Here is a 20,452-nt window from a genome sequence, read left to right as displayed (position 1 = left end):
GCCTCATTTTAAGGCCCTTCCGTCCTTTTCTTGCAAGCATTGATTTTTGAGGCCAGCTACATCTCAAGCTCTAAATACAGAGCATTTGTTCTGCCAAACAGCCGGTGAAAACCTTTCAGGCCGGATTACTGCATTACAGCACATTACGTTATGAATTTAATCATAGCTCCCCGCTCCTTTAGACAATTTGGAAAGAAAGAGGGGGGCATGTGACAGGTTTTAAATACCTCATATTTGCTATCTTTTAAGAAAATGTTCTTGTTTACAGCCACCATTGATGACTTTAAATAGGAAGATCTTGCCAGGCGCAGTGGCTCGCGCCTATAATCCCAGCACTCTGGGAGGCTGAGGAGGTTGGATCACTTGAGGTCAGGAGTTCGAGACCAGCCTGGCCAATATGGTGAAACCCTGTCTCTACTAAAAATACAAAAATTAGCCGGGCATGGTGGCATATGCCTGTAATCCCAGCTACTGGGGAGGGTGAGGCAGGAGAATTGCTTGAACCCAGGAGGCGGAGGTTGCAGTGAGCCTAGATCATGCCACTGCACTCCAGCCTGGGTGACAGAGCAAGACTCTGTCTCAAAATAAATAAATAGGAAGATCTTGCTCATGAGACACATGCTGCCTGGCCCTTTCCAACGCCGAAATTATATCCTCATAGATATTTTTCTTAGTCGCTTTTCTTAGTAACTGAGTCCGTTTTTTTCTTTTTGTGTAGTTCATTCCAAAAGGCAGAGATTTCAGCTGGGCGTGGTGGCTCACGCCTGTAATCCCAACACTTTGGGAGGCTGAGGCAGGTGGATCACTTGAGGTCAGGAGTTCAAGACCAGTGTAACCAATATGGTGAAACACCGTCTCTACTAAAAATACAAAAATTAGCCAGGCATGGTGGCGGGCACCTGTAGTTCCAGCTACTCGGGAGGCTGAGGTGATAGGATCCCTTGAAGCCAGGAGTTGGAGGCTGCAGTGAGTTGCTGCAGGGAGTCATCATGGTGCCACTGCACTCCAGCCTGAGCAACAGAGTGAGCATGAAAAAAAACAAAGAAAAGAAAACAGTTCTAAGAGGCCCCACTTCCTATTCTTATACCTTCGGCAAATTCCAAACTTGGCCAGAGATAGAGAGTAGAATTCTAGTTTCCAAGCCCATTGGCCATAATTTTTCAGGACCTTCCCTTTCCCTGGGGCCAGCAAGCTGGACCTGCCACTGTGTGGTCCTGCCTCTGGCCTGTTGGTTCTGGGCGGGAAGGAGCGTGCTGGGGAGAGGCACTTGCCCAGCCTGGTTTACTTAGTGCCTGGCCTCCATCCTGACCTCACCCTGTGCCCTGTGCGCAAACGCCTCTTCTCCTTTGGTGACCCTGCCCATGGCATTCTAAGCCAGCCTATGGTATTGGCTTGCCCTGGGCTCAGACAGGTGGGAGGTGAGCAGAGAAGCTACCCAGCCTGTAGGCCTGACCCCTCTGTGTTCACCTACTCTGCTCTCAGCCCCACCTTGTCTCTCCAGTGCAGATCAGCCTGCCCTCCACCATGCGCATGACAGCGGCTGACGGCACTGTATACATAGCCCAGCAGATGCACTTTCACTGGGGAGGTGCGTCCTCGGACATCAGCGGCTCTGAGCACACCGTGGACGGGATCAGACATGTGATCGAGGTACCTGAGGACCCCCACTGTGTCCTCTTTCCTTTGAACCCCGTGGTCACTTTTCTTTTTATTTATTTATTTTGAGACAGAGTCTCGCTCTGTTGCCCCGGCTGGAGTGCAGTGGCGCGATCTCAGCTCACTGCAACCTCCGCCTTCTGGGTTCAAGCAATTCTCCTGCCTTAGTCTCCCGAGTAAATGGGATTACAGGCACCCGCCACCATGCCCTACTAAGTTTTGTATTTTTAGTAGAGACGGGGTTTCACCATTTTGGCCAGGCTGGTCTCGAACTCTTGACTTCAGGTGATCCACCCGCCTTGGCCTCCCAAAGTGCTGGGATTATAGGCGTGAGCCACAGTGCCCGGCCGTCACTTTTCTTATTAAAATAGCCAAGGCCGGGTGCACTGGCTCACACCTGTAATTCCACCACTTTGGGAGGCCAAGGCAGGGGAATTGCTTGAGCCCAGGAGTTGTAGATCAGCCTGGGCAATGTAGCGAGATCTTGTGTCTGCAAAAAAAAAAAAAAAAAAAAAATTAGCCAGGAGTGGTGGTACACGCCTATAGTTCCAGCTTCTGAGGAGGCTGAGGTGGGAGGATCACTTGAGGCCAGGAGGCTGAGGCTGCAGTAAGTCCTGATCATGCCGCTGCACTCCGGTCTGAGTAACAAAACAAACAAACAAAAACAGCCAAAAGACTGTGCAATGGTAGCAGTTAAGTCATCCTGAAGTTGAGTTTATTTTTTATTCACTCAGCAACTATTGACAGATCAGCACTTTGTGACAGGGGTTCAGGCAAGGTCCTGCCCTCACAGGACTCAGGTTGGCAGGAATTCACAGCCCACAGGGTGTGGCAAGCCCTCCTTTGTTTCAGCTGGATTTCTATGTGTTAGATTTTCTTTTTTTTGTTTCTTGAGACAGAGTTTTGCTCTTTTGCCCAGGCTGGAGTGAAGTGGCATGATCTTGGCTCACTGCAACCTCCGTTCCCTGGGTTCGAATGATTCTCCTGCCTCAGCCACCCGAGAAGCTGGGATTACAGGCACCTGCCACCATGGCCGGCTAATTTTTGTACTTTTAGTAGAGACGGGGTTTCGCCATGTTGGCCAGGCTGGTCTCAAACTCCTGACCTCAAGTGATCCACCCGCCTCGGCCTCCCAAAGTGCTGGGATTACAGGCATGAGCCACTGTGCCTGGACTGTGTTAGATTTTCTGAGTTCCCTCTTTTGCCAGAATCCATCCATAGGATGACTACGCATTAACAGTGGTTGCCTGGGACAAGGGGCGCAAGCTCACTCTCCCTGCAAAGCCCCCAGACACTCCAGGAGAACCCAGCGTCCTCATGTGATCCCTTCAGACTCTGCCAGCTTGTCTGCCTGGAGGGAGGTGTGGTCGGGAAATGGCCTCGAACTGCCATTTTCCAGAATCCCACTCTTGCTCTTTGCATTCTTGGGGAAGTTTCTGCTCTTGATAGATAGGAATTGCAGCCCAGATGGAGAGAGATGGAGGTCCAAGTTGCTTGTGTGGAACAGTCTGAGGCCTCAGACGGAGCACCTTTCTTCCTCTTCCTCCTTCCCTGGAAATCTTAAGCATTTGAATTTCTATGAACTGCCCTTGACCCACTCTACCTTGCTCTTACAGATTCACGTTGTTCACTACAATTCTAAATACAAGAGCTATGATATAGCCCAAGATGCGCCGGATGGTTTGGCTGTACTGGCAGCCTTCGTTGAGGTAAGCAGAAACTACCCATGTGTGTCTGTATTTGAAGTTATAGGTTGATGTCCAAACAAGGTGTGAAGTCTAGTTAAACAGTCTTCTTTATTATCACTCTTCATCTTTTCCTGAGCTCACAGTTCTTGGAAACATTGACTCGATGGAAGATCACTGTGCTCCTTCTGTGCTGTCAATCTCCGGACCTTGGTTAACGTGGACAAGCTGACTTAAAAGAGCTGGAATCCCAGAGGGGTTGCGTAGACACAAATTGTTCGAAGGGCAAGGGGAAACCTGCAACTCAATCAGACAAGGGCAACACCTCTGCATTTCCTTTTTTTTTTTTTTTTTTTGAGACGAAGTTTCACTCTTGTCACCCAGGTTGGAGTGCAGTGGCACAATCTCGGCTCACTGCAATCTCCACCTCCCAGGTTCAAATGATTCTCCTGCCTCAGCCTCCCAAGTAGCTGGGATTACAGGCGCCTGCCACCACGTCTGGCTAATTTTTGTATTTTTAGTAGAGACGGGTTTCACTATGTTGACCAGGCTGGTTGTGAACTCCTGACCTCAGGTGATCCCCCCACCTTGGCCTCCCAAAGTGCTGGGATTACAGGCATGAGCCACCGGGCCCAATCAACACCTCTGCATTTCTAAGAAAGTCTAGATGGTGGGGCTGGGCGTGGTGGCTCACATCTGTAATCCTAGCACTTTGGGAGGCCAAGGTGGATGGATCGCTTGAGGTCAGGAGTTCAAGACCAGGCTGACCAACATGGCAAGACCCCATCTCTACTACAAATACAAAAATTAGCTGGGCATGGTGGCGGGCACCTGTAATTCCAGCTACTTGGGAGGCTGAGGCAGGAGAATCACTTGAATCCGGGAGGCGGAGGTTGCAGTGAGCCGAGATCGCTCTACTGCACTCCAGCGTGGGCAATAAAGCTAGATTCCATCTCAAAAAAAAAAAAAAAAAGTTGGGCGTGATGGCTCATGCCTGTAATCCCAGCACTTTGGGAGGCTGAGGCAGATGGATCACCTGAGGTCAGGAATTCAAGACCAGCCTGACCAACATGGGGAAACCCCATCTCTACTAAAAATACAAAAGTAGCCAGGTGTGGTGACGCACGCCTGTAATCCCAGCTACTTAGGAGGCTGAGGCAGGAGAACTACTCAAACCCAAGAGGCAGAGGCTGCAGTGAGCCAAGATAATGCCACTACACCCCAGCCTGGATGACAGAGCAAGACTCTGTCTCAAAAAAAAAAAAAAAAAAAAAAAAAAGTCGGGCATGCAAAGAAATAGGAAAATGTAATCCATATTTAGGAGGAAAAAATAACTCAAAACAATCTATAGAAACTGACCTGAGTGGACCCAGAGTGATTAAGCAGACAGGACTTTAAAACAACTATCAATGCTGTGGCTGGGAGAAAAATAAAAAAAAAAAACCTATCGGCCGGGCGCGGTGGCTCACGCCTGTAATCCCAGCACTTTGGGAGGCCGAGGCGGGCGGATCACGAGGTCAGGAGATCGAGACCATCCTAGCTAACACGGTGAAACCCCGTCTCTACTAAAAATAGAAAAAATTAGCAGGGCGTGGTGGCGGGCGCCTGTAGTCCCAGCTACTCGGGAGGCTGAGGCAGGAGAATGGCGTGAACCCAGGAGGCGGAGCTTGCAGTGAGCTGAGATCGGGCCACTGCACTCCAGCCTGGGCGAAAGAGCAAGACTCCGTCTCAAAAAAAAAAAAAAAACAAAAAACCTATCATAAATGTTTGAAGAATGAAAGGAAACTATGTTCAAAGAATTGAAGGAAAATATGATGACAATGACTCAAAAAAGGGATCTCAATGGAGAAATAGAAACTTTAAAGATGCACCAAATGGAAAGTCTAGAGTTGAAAAGTACAATAAACAAAATGGAAAAAGAATCACTAGATGGGCCCAAAGCAGATCTGAGGCAGCAGAAGAAAAAAAGAATCAGTGCATTTGAAGATAGAGCAATGAAATTATCCAATCTGAAATACAGAGAAAAAAGACAGAAGAAAAATGAACAGCCTTGCAGACTCATGGGGACAAAATCAAGTATAGCAACACACACACACACATATATAATGGGAGTCCCAGAAAGAGAGGAGAGAGAGAAAGTGGAAGAAAAACACGAAACAAAACAAAACAAAACAATGGCCCAAAAGCCTCAAATCTGAGGAAAAACATAAATTTATCAATCCAAGAAACTAAAAAAACCCCAAGTCTGATAAATAAACCCCAAGTCTAGATACATCAAAAATCAAACTGCTGAAAGCAGCAAGAGAAAAGGGATTTATTATATGTAGGGGAATGACAGTACAATTAATGGCTGACTTTTCAAGTCATCAGAACACAGTGGAATGACTGTCAATCAAGAATTCTATATCCAACAAACCACCCTTCAAAAATGAAGGTGAAACAAAGACATTCCCAGATATACGAAAACCAGTATAATTGCTAGCCGGTCTATCTTACTAGTCATATATAAGGATGCTTTTCTGGCTGAAAGAAAATGATACCGGACGGTAACTCCGATCCACAGAAAGAAGTGAAGAGTACTGGAAATGGAGAATAGAAAAGACTACATACATATATTTTTTGTGTTTTCTTCTTTTAATTTCTTTTTAAAAACCATCAAGATTATTTAAAGCAATGACTATACCACTGGCTTATAATATATGTAGATGTGATGCATATGACAAAAATAGAAGAAAGGATGAGGATGAAATAGAGCTCTTTTGAAGCAAAGTTGCTATATTTTACTGAAATTAAGTTAATATTAACCTGACATAGATTGTGATTGAGTTGTATATGGTAATCATTTGAGCAACCACTAAGAAAATAACTAAAAATGATTAAATGGTAAATGAGAAGTATTTGCTTAACACAAAAGAAGTCAGTAAAGGTGGACCAATGCAACAAAAAAGGCACGAGACATCTAGAAAACAAATAGCAAATGCAGTCATAAAGCCAAGAAAGCCAAATTTATTCACAGTGAAAGAGATCAACACCACTTGACTGAAAAGAGCCATTGAAAATAGACCTTTTTCACCCAAAGCAACTTTTCTGACTGTTAAAGTCAATACTCATTCAGAAAGAGTGACCTGGTGTTGGAGGAACTGTAGTCGTTCTGCCTTGGACATCTGGCTCTCTGTCGGAAGTCCTGAGGATGAAGAAGGGAACTTGTGAGATCAAGCCCTCCTCATCACAAAGAATCTGACTGTGGCTGACACTGCCCAAAACAAGTGCACAGACCAGGTGCGGTGGCTCACGCCTGTAATCCCAGCACTTTGGGAGGCCGAGGTGGGCCGATCACCTGAGGTCAGGAGTTCGAGACCCGCCTGGCCAACATGGTGAAACCCCGTCTCTACTAAAAATACAAAAAAATTAGCCAGGCGTGGTGGTGGGCACCAGTAATCCCAGCTACTCGGGAGGCTGAGGCAGGAGAATTGCTTGAACCCTGGAGGCAGAGGTTGCAGTGAGCCGAGATCGTGCCACTGCACTCCAGCCTGGGGAAGAGAGCAAGACTCTTAAAAAAAAAAAAAAAAAACAACTCACAAACAAACAAACAAAAACAAGCACACAGGGGACTTTTTTAGAGTAAGAGTTGGCCATTTCTGAGGGCATCACCAATGACCGACAAGCTTCTTTCCCTGGAAGCTGCCAAAATACTTCAGATAATGCCTTTCTGGAAGGACTCATGAACCTGCGTGTTTGGTAGCAAAGAACAGCCAGACTGTCTCTGCCAAAACACAAGACGGCACAGGCTGCCTCTCCTTACTCTCTAGGCTCGGCCCAATCTGCTAGAAAGCTGAGTGGCTGGATTAGTAGCGATGGTGCTGGGGCCTCTTCTTCACTTATGCTCAGTGCTCTGTGTTTCTCTACAGGTGAAGAATTACCCTGAAAACACTTATTACAGCAACTTCATTTCTCATCTGGCCAACATCAAGTACCCAGGTAAGGGAAGCCAACCGTGGCTGCAGGAGGGAAGGGGAATGAGTGCGAGTGTGAGTGTGAGGTGGGCCCAGGGGGCAGGGGATTGATGCTGGTGGGGAGGGTGGCCCGTGGGCCCTGCCAAGGGAGTCCACCCCTCCCTGTGCCAGGTTACTTGTTCCAGTGATTTCTGCTGTTGGCTTAGGCAGCAAACCTCTCTGAGAAGCCTGTGCATAAATTCGATGTGTCATTTCCCATGATTGGAACTTCTGGCTGGAGTTGCACTAAGTAGGCATATCCTTGCTTCGATGACTGTCACCTCAGCTGGCAGTGACAGTCCTGGCAGCTAGAGAGATGTCCACCTGGCTCCAAGCTGAGATGAATGTCAAGAGGGAAGCCCTCGTCATACCACTTGGACATCCAGACACTCGGGGTGTTCTTCCGCCCCCTCTCCTCCAGAGGGCGGCGTTCTTGTAAGAGCCATTTCCCACCCAGGGTCAACCCTTGACTTTTGAACTATAACCACAATAGCTCTGCATCCTCGACTTCACATGTCCCATTCCAGCCACACCTCCCAGCCTCCCAGTCCTCTGACTTCAGCACCCAGCCCCTCCTGCAATTCACCTGACCGGAGTCCTCCAAACCTGGGGCTTCCACATTCTTGCTCCTAGTGACGCCTGTGTCCTTTCATCTCTCTCCCAGCTTAGATTCCACCCCGACACTCTCAAGTCTCCCTCAACACTCCCATGCAAACACCCTCTAGCCCTCACCCCTCCACCCCTCCACAAACTCACCTGGCAAAGCTCCAGACCAACTCTGGAGTTTTTTTAGTTATTTTCTTAGTGGTTGGCTGGCAGCCAAACAGCTGAATGCAACTGGACAGAAATCCATAGACATCTAACTGGTATTATTATCGTTATTATTTTTGAGACATGGTCTTGGTCTGTCGCATAGGCTGGGGTGCAATGGCGCGATCATGGCTCAGTGCAGCCTCGACCTCTGGGGCTCAGTTGATCCTCCCACCTCAGCCTCCTGAGTAGCTGGGACTACAGGTGCACCACCATGCTTGGCTGGTTTTTTGTATTTTTAGTAGAGACAGGGTCTCACCATGTTCTCAGGCTGGTCTTGAACTCCTGGGCTCAAGTGATCTGCCTGCCTCAACTTCCCAAAATTTTGGGATTATAGGCATGAGCCACCACACCTGGCCAACTGGTATTATTTTTTATTCGTAGCTACAAATATGAACAGTGCCCAGAAATCCTAAAGTATCACGCTGGGCATTTTCTTTCTGACCTCCCAAATTCTTGTCACATGCTTTCTCCTCTCTCCTGAAGCCCCTGTGCCTGGGCTCCAGCAATTCCCCTGGAGCTGATGCTCCCACTCCCACTCCATTGAGAAGACAGAAGCCACAGGCCAGAAACACTCCGCTCCTTAACCCACGTGCATCTGGACCAAATTCCACATCCCCTCTTCAGCTGCAACGCATGACAAATCCCTGCTCTTGTCAACACCACCCCTCCCACGTGGGGCCCAACCCCACTCCTCTCCCATGCTCAGGGCCTCCTTTCCTGCTATGCTCTCCCTGGTCTTCTGCATCGTTGATTTCTCTCTCTCTCTCTCTTTTTTCTTTTTGGAGATGGAGTCTTGCTCTGTCACCAGGCTGGAGTGCAGTGGCATGATCTCAGCTCACTACAACCTCCGCCTCCCGGGTTCAAGTGATTCCCCTGCCTCAGCCCCCTGAGTAGCTGGAATTACAGGTACACACCACCATGCCTGGCCAATTTTTTGTATTTTAGTAGAGACAGGGTTTCACCATGTTGGCCAGGATGGTCTCGATCTCTTGACCTTGTGATCTACCCGCCTCGGCCTCCCAAAGTGTTGGGATTACACGCATGAGCCACTGTGCCCGGTCTGCATCGTTGATGTCTTACTCTTTATTAAAGCCTCCTGCTCAGCACACACATCTGCCCTAATTCCTCCCACCTCCAAACACAAGCAAACAAACGTTATCTCCTGACCTTACCATTCCCCAGCTTCCCCCAGTTCTCTGGCTCCCCTTGAAAAGGTCATAGAATAGTCCTGTTCTCCGTTCTCACCCACCCCACCCTGAGCTGGCCCCAGTGCTCCACGGAGCCGGAGTGACGGTCAGATCTATGGGCCACTCTTCTTCTCTTGTCTTAGTTTACCTTCAAAGGGTGGTCTGGCGCGCCCCAGCTCTGCCCTCTCACTCTCTTTCTGGCTCCTGCCCTAAATGTTGGGTGGAGTCAGGCTCTGTCTCATCTCAGTGACTCCACGCAGTCCCACAGCCTGAATTAAAACTTACCACTTAAGGCTGGGTGCGGTGGCTCACACCTGTAATTCCCGCACTTTGGGAGGCGGAGGCGGGCTGATCACCTGAGGTCAGGAGTTTGAGACCAGCGTGGCCAACATGGTTGAACCCCGTCTCTACTAAAAATACAAAAATTAGCCAGGCATGGTGGCGCACGCCTGTAATCCCAGCTACTCAGGAGGCTAAGGCAGGAGAATCGCTTAAACCCGGGAGGTGGAGGTTGCAGTGAGCTGAGATTGTGTCGCTGCACTCCAGCCTGGACGACAGAGCACGACAACATCTCAAACAACGACAACAACGACAAACTTACCCCTTAAACCATTTTAAATGTACAGTTCAGTAGCATTAAGAACATTCACAGTGTGATGCAACCATCACCCCCCTCCATTGCCGGAACTGTTTTTCATCTTCCTAAACTGAAACTCTGTACCCATTCAACAGTTACTCCCCATCTCCCCTTCCAGCTTCTGGTAACCACAGTTTCTGTCTCTAAGAATTTGACTATTCTGGGTACCTCATATAAGTAGAATCAAATAGTATTTGTCTTTGTTTTTGGTCTGGATTATTTCACTTAGCATAATGTCTTTTAGGTTTGCCTACATTGTAGCATGTTATCAGAATTTCATTCCTTTTAAAGGCTGAAGTGGCTGGGCGAGGTGACTCACGCCTGTAATTCCAGTACTTTGGGAGGCCAAGGCTGGCAGAGCACTTGAGGTCAGGAGTTTGAGATCAGCCTGGCCAACATGGTGAAACCCCGTCCCTACTAAAAATACAAAATTAGCCAGGTGTTATGGAGGGTGCCTGTATTCTCAACTACTCAGGAGGCTGAGGCGGGAGAATCGCTTGAACCCGGGAGGCAGAGGTTGCAGTGAGCTGAGATTGTGCTACTGCACTCCAGTCTGGGTGACAGAGTGAGACTCTGCTTCAAAAAAAAAAAAAAAGGCTGAAGTATATTCCATTGTGTGGATATATGATATTTTGTGTATCCATTTATCTACTGGTGAACATTTTGGTGGCTTCTACCTTTTGGCTATTGTGAGGTAACGCTGCTATGAATATAGGTGTACAAGTATCTCTTTGAGTCCCTGCTTTCATTTCTTTTGGGTAGATAGGAGTAGAATTGCTGGGTAACATAGTAATCTATGTTTTTTTAATTCTAATTTTTTTTGTTTTTTGAGACAGAGTCTCGCTGGGGTGGGAGTGCAGTGCCTCGATCTCGGCTCACTGCAACCTCCGCCTCCCGAGTTCAAGCGCTTCTCCTGCCTCAGCCTCCCGAGTAGCTGGGATTACAGGCACCTGCCACCATGCCCAGCTAATTTTTGTATTTTTAGTAGAGACGGGGTTTCATCATGTTGGCCAGGCTGGTCTCAAACTCCTGACCTCAGGTGATCCACCCACCTCGGCCTCCCAAAGTGCCAGGATTACAGGTGTGAGCCACCATACCTGGCCATATGTTTATTTTTTGAGGAACTATTATACCATTTTCCATGGTGGCTGCATCATGATTCTGGAATTCTTGACTTTCACTTAAATATATTAGAGTTACAAAAATAAATCTCTACCACAGAGCCCTTTTGGAGGTTATATCTTGAAATCTTCCAATAATAATCAAACTTAGAACTCTTTTGCCTACTCATGGGCTTATGCACTCTGAGACATTGTGGCCTTGGTTGAACAGGCCTATCTACGTATGTATCAAAACTATGTTCTCTGCCTTTAAGAAGCGCAGAAGTGCTCAGGGAAAGTGAAGCAAAATCCAACTCAATCCTGTGTTGCCTTGAGAGTCTTGTGCTGAGCTCAGGGGCTCAGTGTTGTTGACATGAATGAAACGAGGACCTCTCTAGAGCAGGAGCAGGTGTGGCTGCTGCAGGAGTTTTGCAGGCCTGGTGGAAGTGGCCCCTCCCTATGCCCCACCTGTGGCTGGGCTTGGTTTCCAGCGGTCGTGGCAGGAAGAGCTCAGGACCAAATGTCTGTACCTGGACCCTGGCTTGGTTCTGATTCTGCATTTATTATTTAAAAAAAATTTTAAAAAAGAAGCTTATTGTAGAGACGGGGCCTCCCTGTGTTGCCCAGGCTGGTCTTGAACTCTTGGCCCCAAGCAATCCTCCCGCCTTGGCCTCCCAGAGTGTTGAGATTACAAGTGTGAGCCACTGCGCCCGGCCTGATTCTGCATTTACAACTGCTGTCTACCCACTTCTCAATGAGCCCAAACGAAGGCATTTTGGTCTTTCTTCGAGTGCACTTACCCAGAAGTCTCCAGGGGCCATATTTATTTCTTTCATTGATCATAAAATGTGTCCTCTGCCTAGCCATGATAATGGTGACCGCAGCAGTTACACTTAGGAGTACTTCCCTATGTAGTGGTTCAATGCCAGTCGCTTTCCAGATGTTATTCCTTCTTACCCTCACAACAATCCTGCTGATTATTCCCTTTCTACAGATGAGAAAATGGCCGCAGGGTGAGCACCCGGCCAAGAGCACTCAGCCAGGAGCAGGTGTCTGAGTGCTTCTATCCCCAAAGTCTCTCCTCTCAATCCCTTCCAGGAAGAAGTAAACTGGGAAATTGTTTCCTAATCATCAGCTTCTATGTTCTGCTGAACTCAAGAGATTGGAACCTGGTGAGGCCTGGGCCTGAGCTGTCCTCCCAAGGGGCAGCGGTGGTCCCTGACATTCTGTTACCTTCTGTCTTCTTGGTCAGGACAAAGAACAACCCTGACTGGCCTTGACATTCAGGACATGCTGCCCAGGAACCTCCAGCACTACTACACCTACCATGGCTCACTCACCACGCCTCCCTGCACTGAGAACGTCCACTGGTTTGTGCTGGCAGATTTTGTCAAGCTCTCCAGGACACAGGTAATGTATGGTATCACTTTGCCGAAGTCTTCCCATTCGATTGCCTGGTTAACAAGGGTTCTCCCCAGCATCTCAACGAACGTCAACAACTAAGGGGTCGTACAGTATTTTCTGTGTGCAGGGCTACTGTGCCTTGTCTAGCCAACCTTTTTTTTTTTTTTTTTTTTTTTTTTTTTTTTGTGAGACAGAGTCTCGCTCTGTCACCTGGGCTGGAGTGCAGTGGCGTGATCTCAGCTCACTGCAACCTCCGCCTCCCGGGTTCAAGCAATTCTCCTGCCTCAGCCTCCCGAGTAGCTGGGACTCCAGGCGTGTGCCACCACGCCCGGCTGGTTTTTATTTTTAGTAGGGACAGGGTTTTACCATGTTGCCCAGGCAGGTCTCAAACTCCCGGGTTCAAGCAGTCTGCCTGTCTCAGCCTCCCAAAGTGCTGGGATTACAGGTGTGAGCCACCGCACCCGGCCATCTCCTTTTCTTAAACTTTTCATTTCCTTAGAAAAAGGTGGAAAAGACCCCTGCTCAAGGACACCCACACCCCAAAATGTTGCCAGTCAGGCTAGAAGTGCCCCCAGACACCTGACAAAATCAAATGGTAAATTATCTCTGGGAAAATGACCTTAAATCCAGACCTAGAAGAATTTTCACAAATAAAGTTACTTGAAATTAGCTCAATTAAGAAAAAAAAATACAAAACATATGAGAAAAAAAGACATTATAAATGAGAACCAGCAGAATCAGACCTACAAAGACTTCAGTTAGTGGAATTATCAGACAATTAATATGACATAAGAATGTTTAACATGTATGAAGAAATAAAAGGTTTAAATATGAGAAAAGAGCAAAAAAGTATAAAAATGGACATCCAGACTTGGGACAAAAACTCAAATAGAATTTCTAGAAATGGAAAAATAGTATCAAAAATTAATAATCCAGGCCAGTTGCGGTGTCTCACGCCTGTAATCCCAGTACTTTGGGAGGTCAAAGTGGGTGGATCACCTGAGGTCAGGAGTTTGAGATCAGCCTGGCCAACATGGTGCAACCCCGTCTCTACTAAAAGTACAAAAAATTAGCCAGTCGTGGTGGTGGGGCGCCTGTAATCCCAGCTACCCCAGAGGCTGAGGTGGAACAATCACTTGAACCTGGGACGTGGAGGTTGCAGTGAGCCAAGATTGCACTGCTGCACTCCAGCCTGGGCAACAGAACAAGACCCTGTCTCAAAAAAAAAAAAAAAAGTTTGCCAGGCATGGTGGCTCACGCCTGTAATCCCAGCACTTTGGGAGGCCAAAGCGGGTGGATCATGAGATCAGGGGTTCGAGACCAGCCTGGCCAACATGGTGAGACCCCGTCTCTACTAAAGATACAAAAAATTAGCCGGGCATAGTGGTGCGAGCCTATAATCCCAGCCACTCAGGAGGCTGAGGCAGGAGAATCGCTTGAACCCAGGAGGCGGACGTTGCAGTGAGCTGAGATCATGCCATTGCACCCCAGCCTGGGCAACAGGGCAAGACTCCATCTCAAAAAAACAAAAACAAAAACCCAATGAATGGGTTTAATACGTGTTAGATACAGTTTGAGAGAGAATTAGTAAATTGGAGACAGCCAATAACATTATCTAGAATGCAGCACAGAGAAAAAGAGATGGAACTATGAAAAGAAGTGAAGAGACATTGTGTACTGGAAAGGTCTAGTAAATGTCTAATCAAAATTCTAGAAGGAGAAGAGAGGCAGAGTAGGGAAGAGGCATGATTTGACAAAATATTGGCTGACAATTTTCAGGAAGAGATACCAAGTCATATATTCAAGAATGCCAATTAGTTTCTCTCTCTGTCTCTCTCTCTCTCTGGGTGTATAGATATATGTGTGTGTGTATACACAACATCCTGCACTAAACGCATCACATTGAAATCATCAAAGACAAAGAAACACTTTAAAAATTAGCCAGAAAGAAAAGACAGATTATCATGAAAAGAGTATTATTAGACAGAGAGTTGATTTAACAGCCACAGTGAAAGTCAGAAGGGAGTGGAAACATAATTTCAAAGTGCCAGGGGAAAAAAAATAGCCAATATAGAATTGTATGTGCAGCAAAGATGCCTTTCAAGGATATAGACAAAATACAGACATTTTCAGGTCAGGTGAGGTGGTTCATACCTGTAATTTCAGCACTATGGGAGGCTGAGTGGGCGAATGGCCTGAGGAGTTGAGACCAGCCTGGCCCACATGGTGAAACCCCATCTCTACTAAAAATATAAAAATTATCTGGGCGTGTGGGTGGGTGCCTGTAGTCCCAGCTAGTCAGGAGGCTGAGGCAGGAGAGAATAACTTGAACCCGGGAGGTGGAGGTTGCAGTGAGCCGCGATCGCATCACTGCACTCCAGCCTGGCGACAGAGCGAGACTCCGGTCTCAAAAAAAAAAAAAAAAAAAAAAAGAGGAAAACCTGACATTTTCAGAAAAACAAAAATTGAGTTTGCCACTTGATATATTTCTGCTTCTTCTTTCTCTCCTTTCTACTATTGGACAAATACTCATATAAAAAGCTGAAAAAAGAGCTTGTGTGCAGACACCTGTTGGAAGAATGCATGGATAGATTAGTTCTGGAATAATGCCTGAGACACAGCACCCAGAACCTCCCCTGGACTTGAGATCTTCTTACAGTCACTTCATCAGGGTTATATAAATCCAAGCTCTAGCCCAGTTCTTAATTCTTTTTTATTTTTTATTTTTTTTGAGACAGAGTTTCGCTCTGTCTCCCAGGCTGGTGTGCGGTTGCGTGATACTGGCTTACTTCAGCCTCTGCCTCCCAGGTTCAAGCGATTCTCCTGCCTCAGCCTCCTGCGTAGCTGGGATTACAGGTGCACACAACCATGATCAGCTAATTTTTAGTAGAGAAGGGGTTTCACCACGTTGGCCAGGCTGGTCTCCAACTCCTGAGCTCAAGTGATCTGCCCGCCCCAGCCTCCCAAAATGTTGGGATTACAGGCGTGAGCCACTGCGCCCGGCCAACTGTCATTTCTTTTAAATTACCCAGTGACTCTTCCCCTCCGTAATGCACTCACGTTGCCCCCAGGTTTGGAAGCTGGAGAATTCCTTACTGGATCACCGCAACAAGACCATCCACAACGACTACCGCAGGACCCAGCCCCTGAACCACAGAGTGGTGGAATCCAACTTCCCGAATCAGGGTGAGTGAGACCGACTCTTGATCATGCTCTGCAGTTTAGCTCCTGTTTTGCTCCTTCCTCTAGGTGGACCCATCTCTTCTGGCGATAGTAAGGGAAGGAGAGTCATTTCAGTAGCAAGAGGCTCAGGTGGGCCAAGCTGCACAGGGCTTGGGCAGAGGGTGATGACTTTTTCCCAGTCCAGGCAGGGATGCCAGTGAGTAGAACACACGAGACAATCAGGAGCGACAGCTACGTGATTTGTTACCTACCTAGTCTTGGCTAGAGAGAGCAGGAGAAGCAAGAAGACCGCAACATCCGGAAGCTCTCACAAGAGGGTAGGTTCAAGTTAACCATTTTTTTTTTTTTTTGAGACAGAGTCTCACTCTGTCACCCAGGCTGGAGTGCAGTGGTGCAATCTCGTCTCACTACAACCTCGGCTTCCCGGGTTCAAGCAATTCTCCTGCCTCAACCTCCCCAGTAGCTGGGACTACAGGCACCTACCACCACGCCCGGCTAATTTTTTTTTTTTTTTTTTTTAACTGAAATGGGGCTTTGCCATATTGGCCAGGCTGGTCCCAAACTCCTGACCTCAAGTGATCTGCCCACCTCGGCCTCCCAAAGTGCTGGGATTACAGGCGGGAGCCACTGTGCCTGGCCAAGTTAACCTTATTAACTCCACCCAGATTATTTCCTGCACATCTTGATCATAGTCTGTGTTATGAACGCACCCCCAACGCCTCCTATACATTCTCTCAAAGTGGAGTTAACTAGACCACATATTGTTCCCTGCATCTGCCTGGGGCGCAGGCCCCAGACCCCAGCGTGCTGGAAGCAGGTGCGGGCAGGCCAGCCTCCGCTGCATCCTCCAGTTCCTTGGATCAGGCTCCAACGGTGTCCTTGGCTCACCTCGTTTCTGTGTTGGCAAGAGTGTAAATATTTCACAGCCTCCTCATCTTTATTTTGTCTGCTTTCTGTAAAGTTGTGGTGAATCCATTGTCTTTACAGCCCATTCTGTTAACCATTCCTGATACCTTTATATTTTCCAATACAGTAGAATCAGTATCCTATCAATATTGTGTACTCAATATTAGCCCACTTTTTTTTTCTTTTTTGAGACAAGGTCTCAGTCTGTTGCCCAGACTGGAGCTCAGTGGCACAATCACGGCTCACTGCAGCCTCAACCATCCAGGCTCAAGTGATCCTCCCACCTCAGCCTCCACAGTAGCAGAGACTGCAGGCACACACCACCACACCCAGCTAATTTTTTTTGTATTTTTTGTAGAGATGGACTCTTACTATGTTGCTCAGACTGGTCTCAAACTCCTGGCCACAAGCAATCCTCCCCCCTCAGCCTCCCAAAGTGCTGGGATTATAGGCACGAGCCACCTCGTTCGGCCTTATCCCATCTTTATATGTACCTTTTAAAACTTAAATTTCCTCCGGGTGTGGTGGCTCACGCCTGTAATCCCAGCACTTTGGGAGGCTGAGGCAGGCAGATCACGATGTCAGGAGATCGAGACCATCTTGGCTAACATGGTGAAACCCCGCCTCTACTAAATACACAAAAAATTAGCCAGGCGAGGTGGCGGGCGCCTGTAGTCCCAGCTACTGGGGAGGCTGAGACTGGGGAGGCTGAGTAGCTGGGCGTGAACCCGGGAGGCGGAGCTTGCAGTGAGCCGAGATTGCGCCACTGCACTCCAGCCTGGGTGACAGAGAGAGACTCTGTTTCAAAAAACCAAAACAAACGAACAAACAAAAAAATTAAATTTCCACCTCCCCAACCCGAATAAGGCCTATTTGTGATTTTCTCCCCACCTTTCCTTCCTGGTTCACTTACTGAATTAACAGAGGATATAGGTGTTTTCTATATTGTTTCCTGAAATACAATTCACTCCTCCAATACAATACTAACAGAGGAAAAAAACTGACATCAGTTACAGTAATCATTTCCCCATATTATACCATATACAACATTAACAGCAAGAATCCCTTTTTCCGAAAGTGATGTCGTCTTTAACAGGTCCAATTGCAAGCAGGCTGACCAAAGGGAGCTTAGACTCATGGGTCTGTCTCCTAATTCTTTTGGAGTCTCTCACTCTGTCGCCCAGGCTGGAATGCAGTGGTGCAATCTCATGGGCTCACTGCAACCTCCGCCTCCCAGATTCAAGCAATTCTCCTGCCTCAGCCTCCCAAGTAGCTGGGATTACAGGCATGCGCCCCCACGTCAGGCTAATTTTTGTATTTTTAGTAGAGACGGGATTTCACCATGTTGGTTAGGCTGGTCTTGAACTCCTGACCTCAGGTGATCCGCCTGCCCGGCCTCCCAAAGTGCTGGGATTACAGGTGTGAGTCACTGTGCCCGGCCTGTCTCCTTGGTCTAAATGTTGCCATGTTTCCCCTGCTTTCCCTAAAACAATTTTACGCTATTCTTGCAATAGTCACTAACAGACTGCGTATCGTTCTATATGCCACATCTGAAATGCTTTTTCCACTAGAGCGTCACTCTAGCATCTCCTCACGAGGGGGTCAGATGTTCTAGGTACCGGCCCCAGACTGAGGTATTCCATGCTGTGATTTGTCTGTAGGTCCACTAAGAATCGCTGTTTAGGATCGATTACTTCAACTCCCAGTTCAGCGTCAGAGGGCTTCCTTACCCCCAGGGAACCCGAATTGTGGCCTCCCTTTGCTGATTATAGAACAGACAACTGGGCATCATCTTGGCCCACCTTCCCTCAGGTCTGGATTTTTCTTTCTTTCTTTCTTTCTTTTTCTTCCTTTCTGTCTGTCTGTCTGTCTGTCTTTCTCCCTCCCTCCCTCTTTCTTCTTTCTTCCTTTCTCTCTTTCTTCCTTCCTCTTTCTCTCTCTCTTTCTTTCTTCCTTTCTCTCTTTCTTTCTTTTTTTGACAGAGTCTTGCTCTGTTGCCCAGACTGGAGTGCAATGGCGCAATCTTGGCTCACTGCAGCCATGACCTCCAGGGCTCAAGCAGTCCTCCTACCTCGACCTCCCAAGTAGCTGGGAGTAGCATGTACCACCACACCCAGCTAATTTTTGTATTGTTTTGTAGAGACGGGCTTTGGCCATGTGGCCCAGGCTGGTCTCGAACTCCTGAGCTCAAGCAATCCACCCACTTCAGCCTCCCAAAGTGCTGGGATTACAGGCATGAGCCATCGCGCCTGGCCAGGCCCAGATTTCTATGTAGCAGTGATTGGCTGTGGTCAACCCAGCTGCGTGACTCATGGTATTTCACTGTTCTGTAGAGAACTGTATCCCAGCGGGATTGATATGATTAACCCACCTGCAAGGAGTGAATTGAGAAACCAAGGTCAGTTACAAAAACAAGACGATGGCCAAATAGGGACCTCTTGCAATTTATTTACTAGAAAACGCCTATATCCCCTCAGGCAAGGGCCACGGGGCATCGCGGGAGAAGCCAAAATCCAAGAGTACAGCCCACCTCAACATGCCACCCCTTGGCTCTGGGCAGCTTAGAAGCCTGAGTTCAAACACAGTGAAGATGAGTAAAGGCAATGCACTGGGCACGTGGAGAGCATTCTAAGGAATCAAAAGACTTCCCAAAAATACGATGCGGGTATGGTGTCTGGCCGTCCCCCTTCTCTGTTTTTGTGAGGACTGTACAAGGTTTAACCATTTCCGACTAACTCTTCTTTTTACAGAATATACTCTAGGCTCTGAATTCCAGTTTTACCTACGTAAGATTGAGGAAATTCTTGACTACTTAAGAAGAGCATTGAACTGAGGAAAGCTAAGAGGAAGATTCAATATTAACTAGCTTGAAGCCTGACCTAGCCAGAAGAGGTGGCTGTCCGCTGCAGCCGCACCCTACCTTGTCTAAGAAACCATGTGTGTCTGGAACACGCTGCTCCCCCTGGGGCAGCTGTTGGGTTTCTGATTAAAAGAGGGGAAACGATCATCCTGGACAGGAAGTGAGATGGCTTCAGTTCATGAGAAGGGATCTGAGTTAGACATCACCAGTGGAAATTGATTGGAATAGAAACTTAAAGGAAATGGAACCCTAACTATTCTCCCATCAAATCATATATGTTGACCTGTCTGAATTATAAACCAGCCTGACCTTTCCTTTAGCATTAGATGTAATAAAATAACTTTGGAAATTTGTCATTTAAAAATTTCTTTCCTATTCCTTTGTATTACTTCAAATATCCCTTCTTTGTTCTGCCCGCCCCCCACTCCTCCCCCTACTTCCCCCCACCACCACACACAGGTGAAGGGATAGAGATCAAAGTGGGAGGGATTTCCAAGACTAAGATTAATAAAAAGGAGAGAGGTGTTTTTTGTTGTTGTTGCTTATTTTTTTGAGATGGAGTCTCACTCTGTTGCCAGGCTGGAGTGCAGTGGCACAATCTTGGCTCACTGCAACCTCCACCTCTTGGGTTCAAGCAATTCTCCTGCCTCAGCCTCCCCGAGTAGCTGGGACTACAGGTGCGCACCACCATGCCCAGCTAATTTTTTGTATTTTTAGTAGAGACGGGGTTTCACCATGTTGCTCAGGATGGTCTCGATCTCTTGACCTTGTGATCCGCCCGCCTCGGCCTCCCAAAGTGCTGGGATTACAGGCGTGAGCCACCGCGCCAGGCCTTTTTTTTTTCCTTTGAGACAGAGCCTCGCTTTGTTGCTCAGGCTGGAATCCGGTGGTACAATCTTACTGCAACCTCTGCCTTCTGGGTTCAAGCAATTATTCTGCCTCAGCCTCCCAAGTAGTTGGGATTACAGGTGTGCACCACCACGCCCAGCTAATTCTTGTATTTTTAGTAGAGATGGGGTTTTGCCATGT

The 20,452-nt window shown here is 47.7% G+C and overlaps 1 protein-coding gene across 2 annotated transcripts in view; it reads left to right on the top strand.

Moving 5' to 3' along the window:
• The window catches only part of CA6 (carbonic anhydrase 6), a 35,503-nt gene extending 15,585 nt beyond the window's left edge, over positions 1 to 19,918 (top strand). The window contains exons 4-10 of one of the 2 annotated variants that reach the window (XM_024356169.2): positions 1,502 to 1,650; positions 3,273 to 3,365; positions 7,250 to 7,319; positions 12,323 to 12,480; positions 15,546 to 15,660; positions 19,041 to 19,228; positions 19,314 to 19,405. In XM_024356169.2, coding sequence (XP_024211937.2) covers positions 1,502 to 1,650; positions 3,273 to 3,365; positions 7,250 to 7,319; positions 12,323 to 12,480; positions 15,546 to 15,660; positions 19,041 to 19,195 — 740 coding nt within the window. In that variant the 3' untranslated portion in view covers positions 19,196 to 19,228; positions 19,314 to 19,405. Of the gene's footprint in view, positions 1 to 1,501; positions 1,651 to 3,272; positions 3,366 to 7,249; positions 7,320 to 12,322; positions 12,481 to 15,545; positions 15,661 to 19,040; positions 19,229 to 19,313 lie in introns of both variants that reach the window. The other variant, XM_016953575.3, reaches the window with a different exon arrangement.
• The last annotated feature ends 534 nt before the right edge of the window (positions 19,919 to 20,452 follow it).

The sequence above is a fragment of the Pan troglodytes genome, chromosome 1 (genome assembly GCF_028858775.2).
Source record: "Pan troglodytes isolate AG18354 chromosome 1, NHGRI_mPanTro3-v2.0_pri, whole genome shotgun sequence".
Classification (NCBI taxonomy): Eukaryota; Metazoa; Chordata; class Mammalia; order Primates; family Hominidae; genus Pan; species Pan troglodytes.
This window is presented reverse-complemented; position numbering and strand designations above follow the sequence as displayed.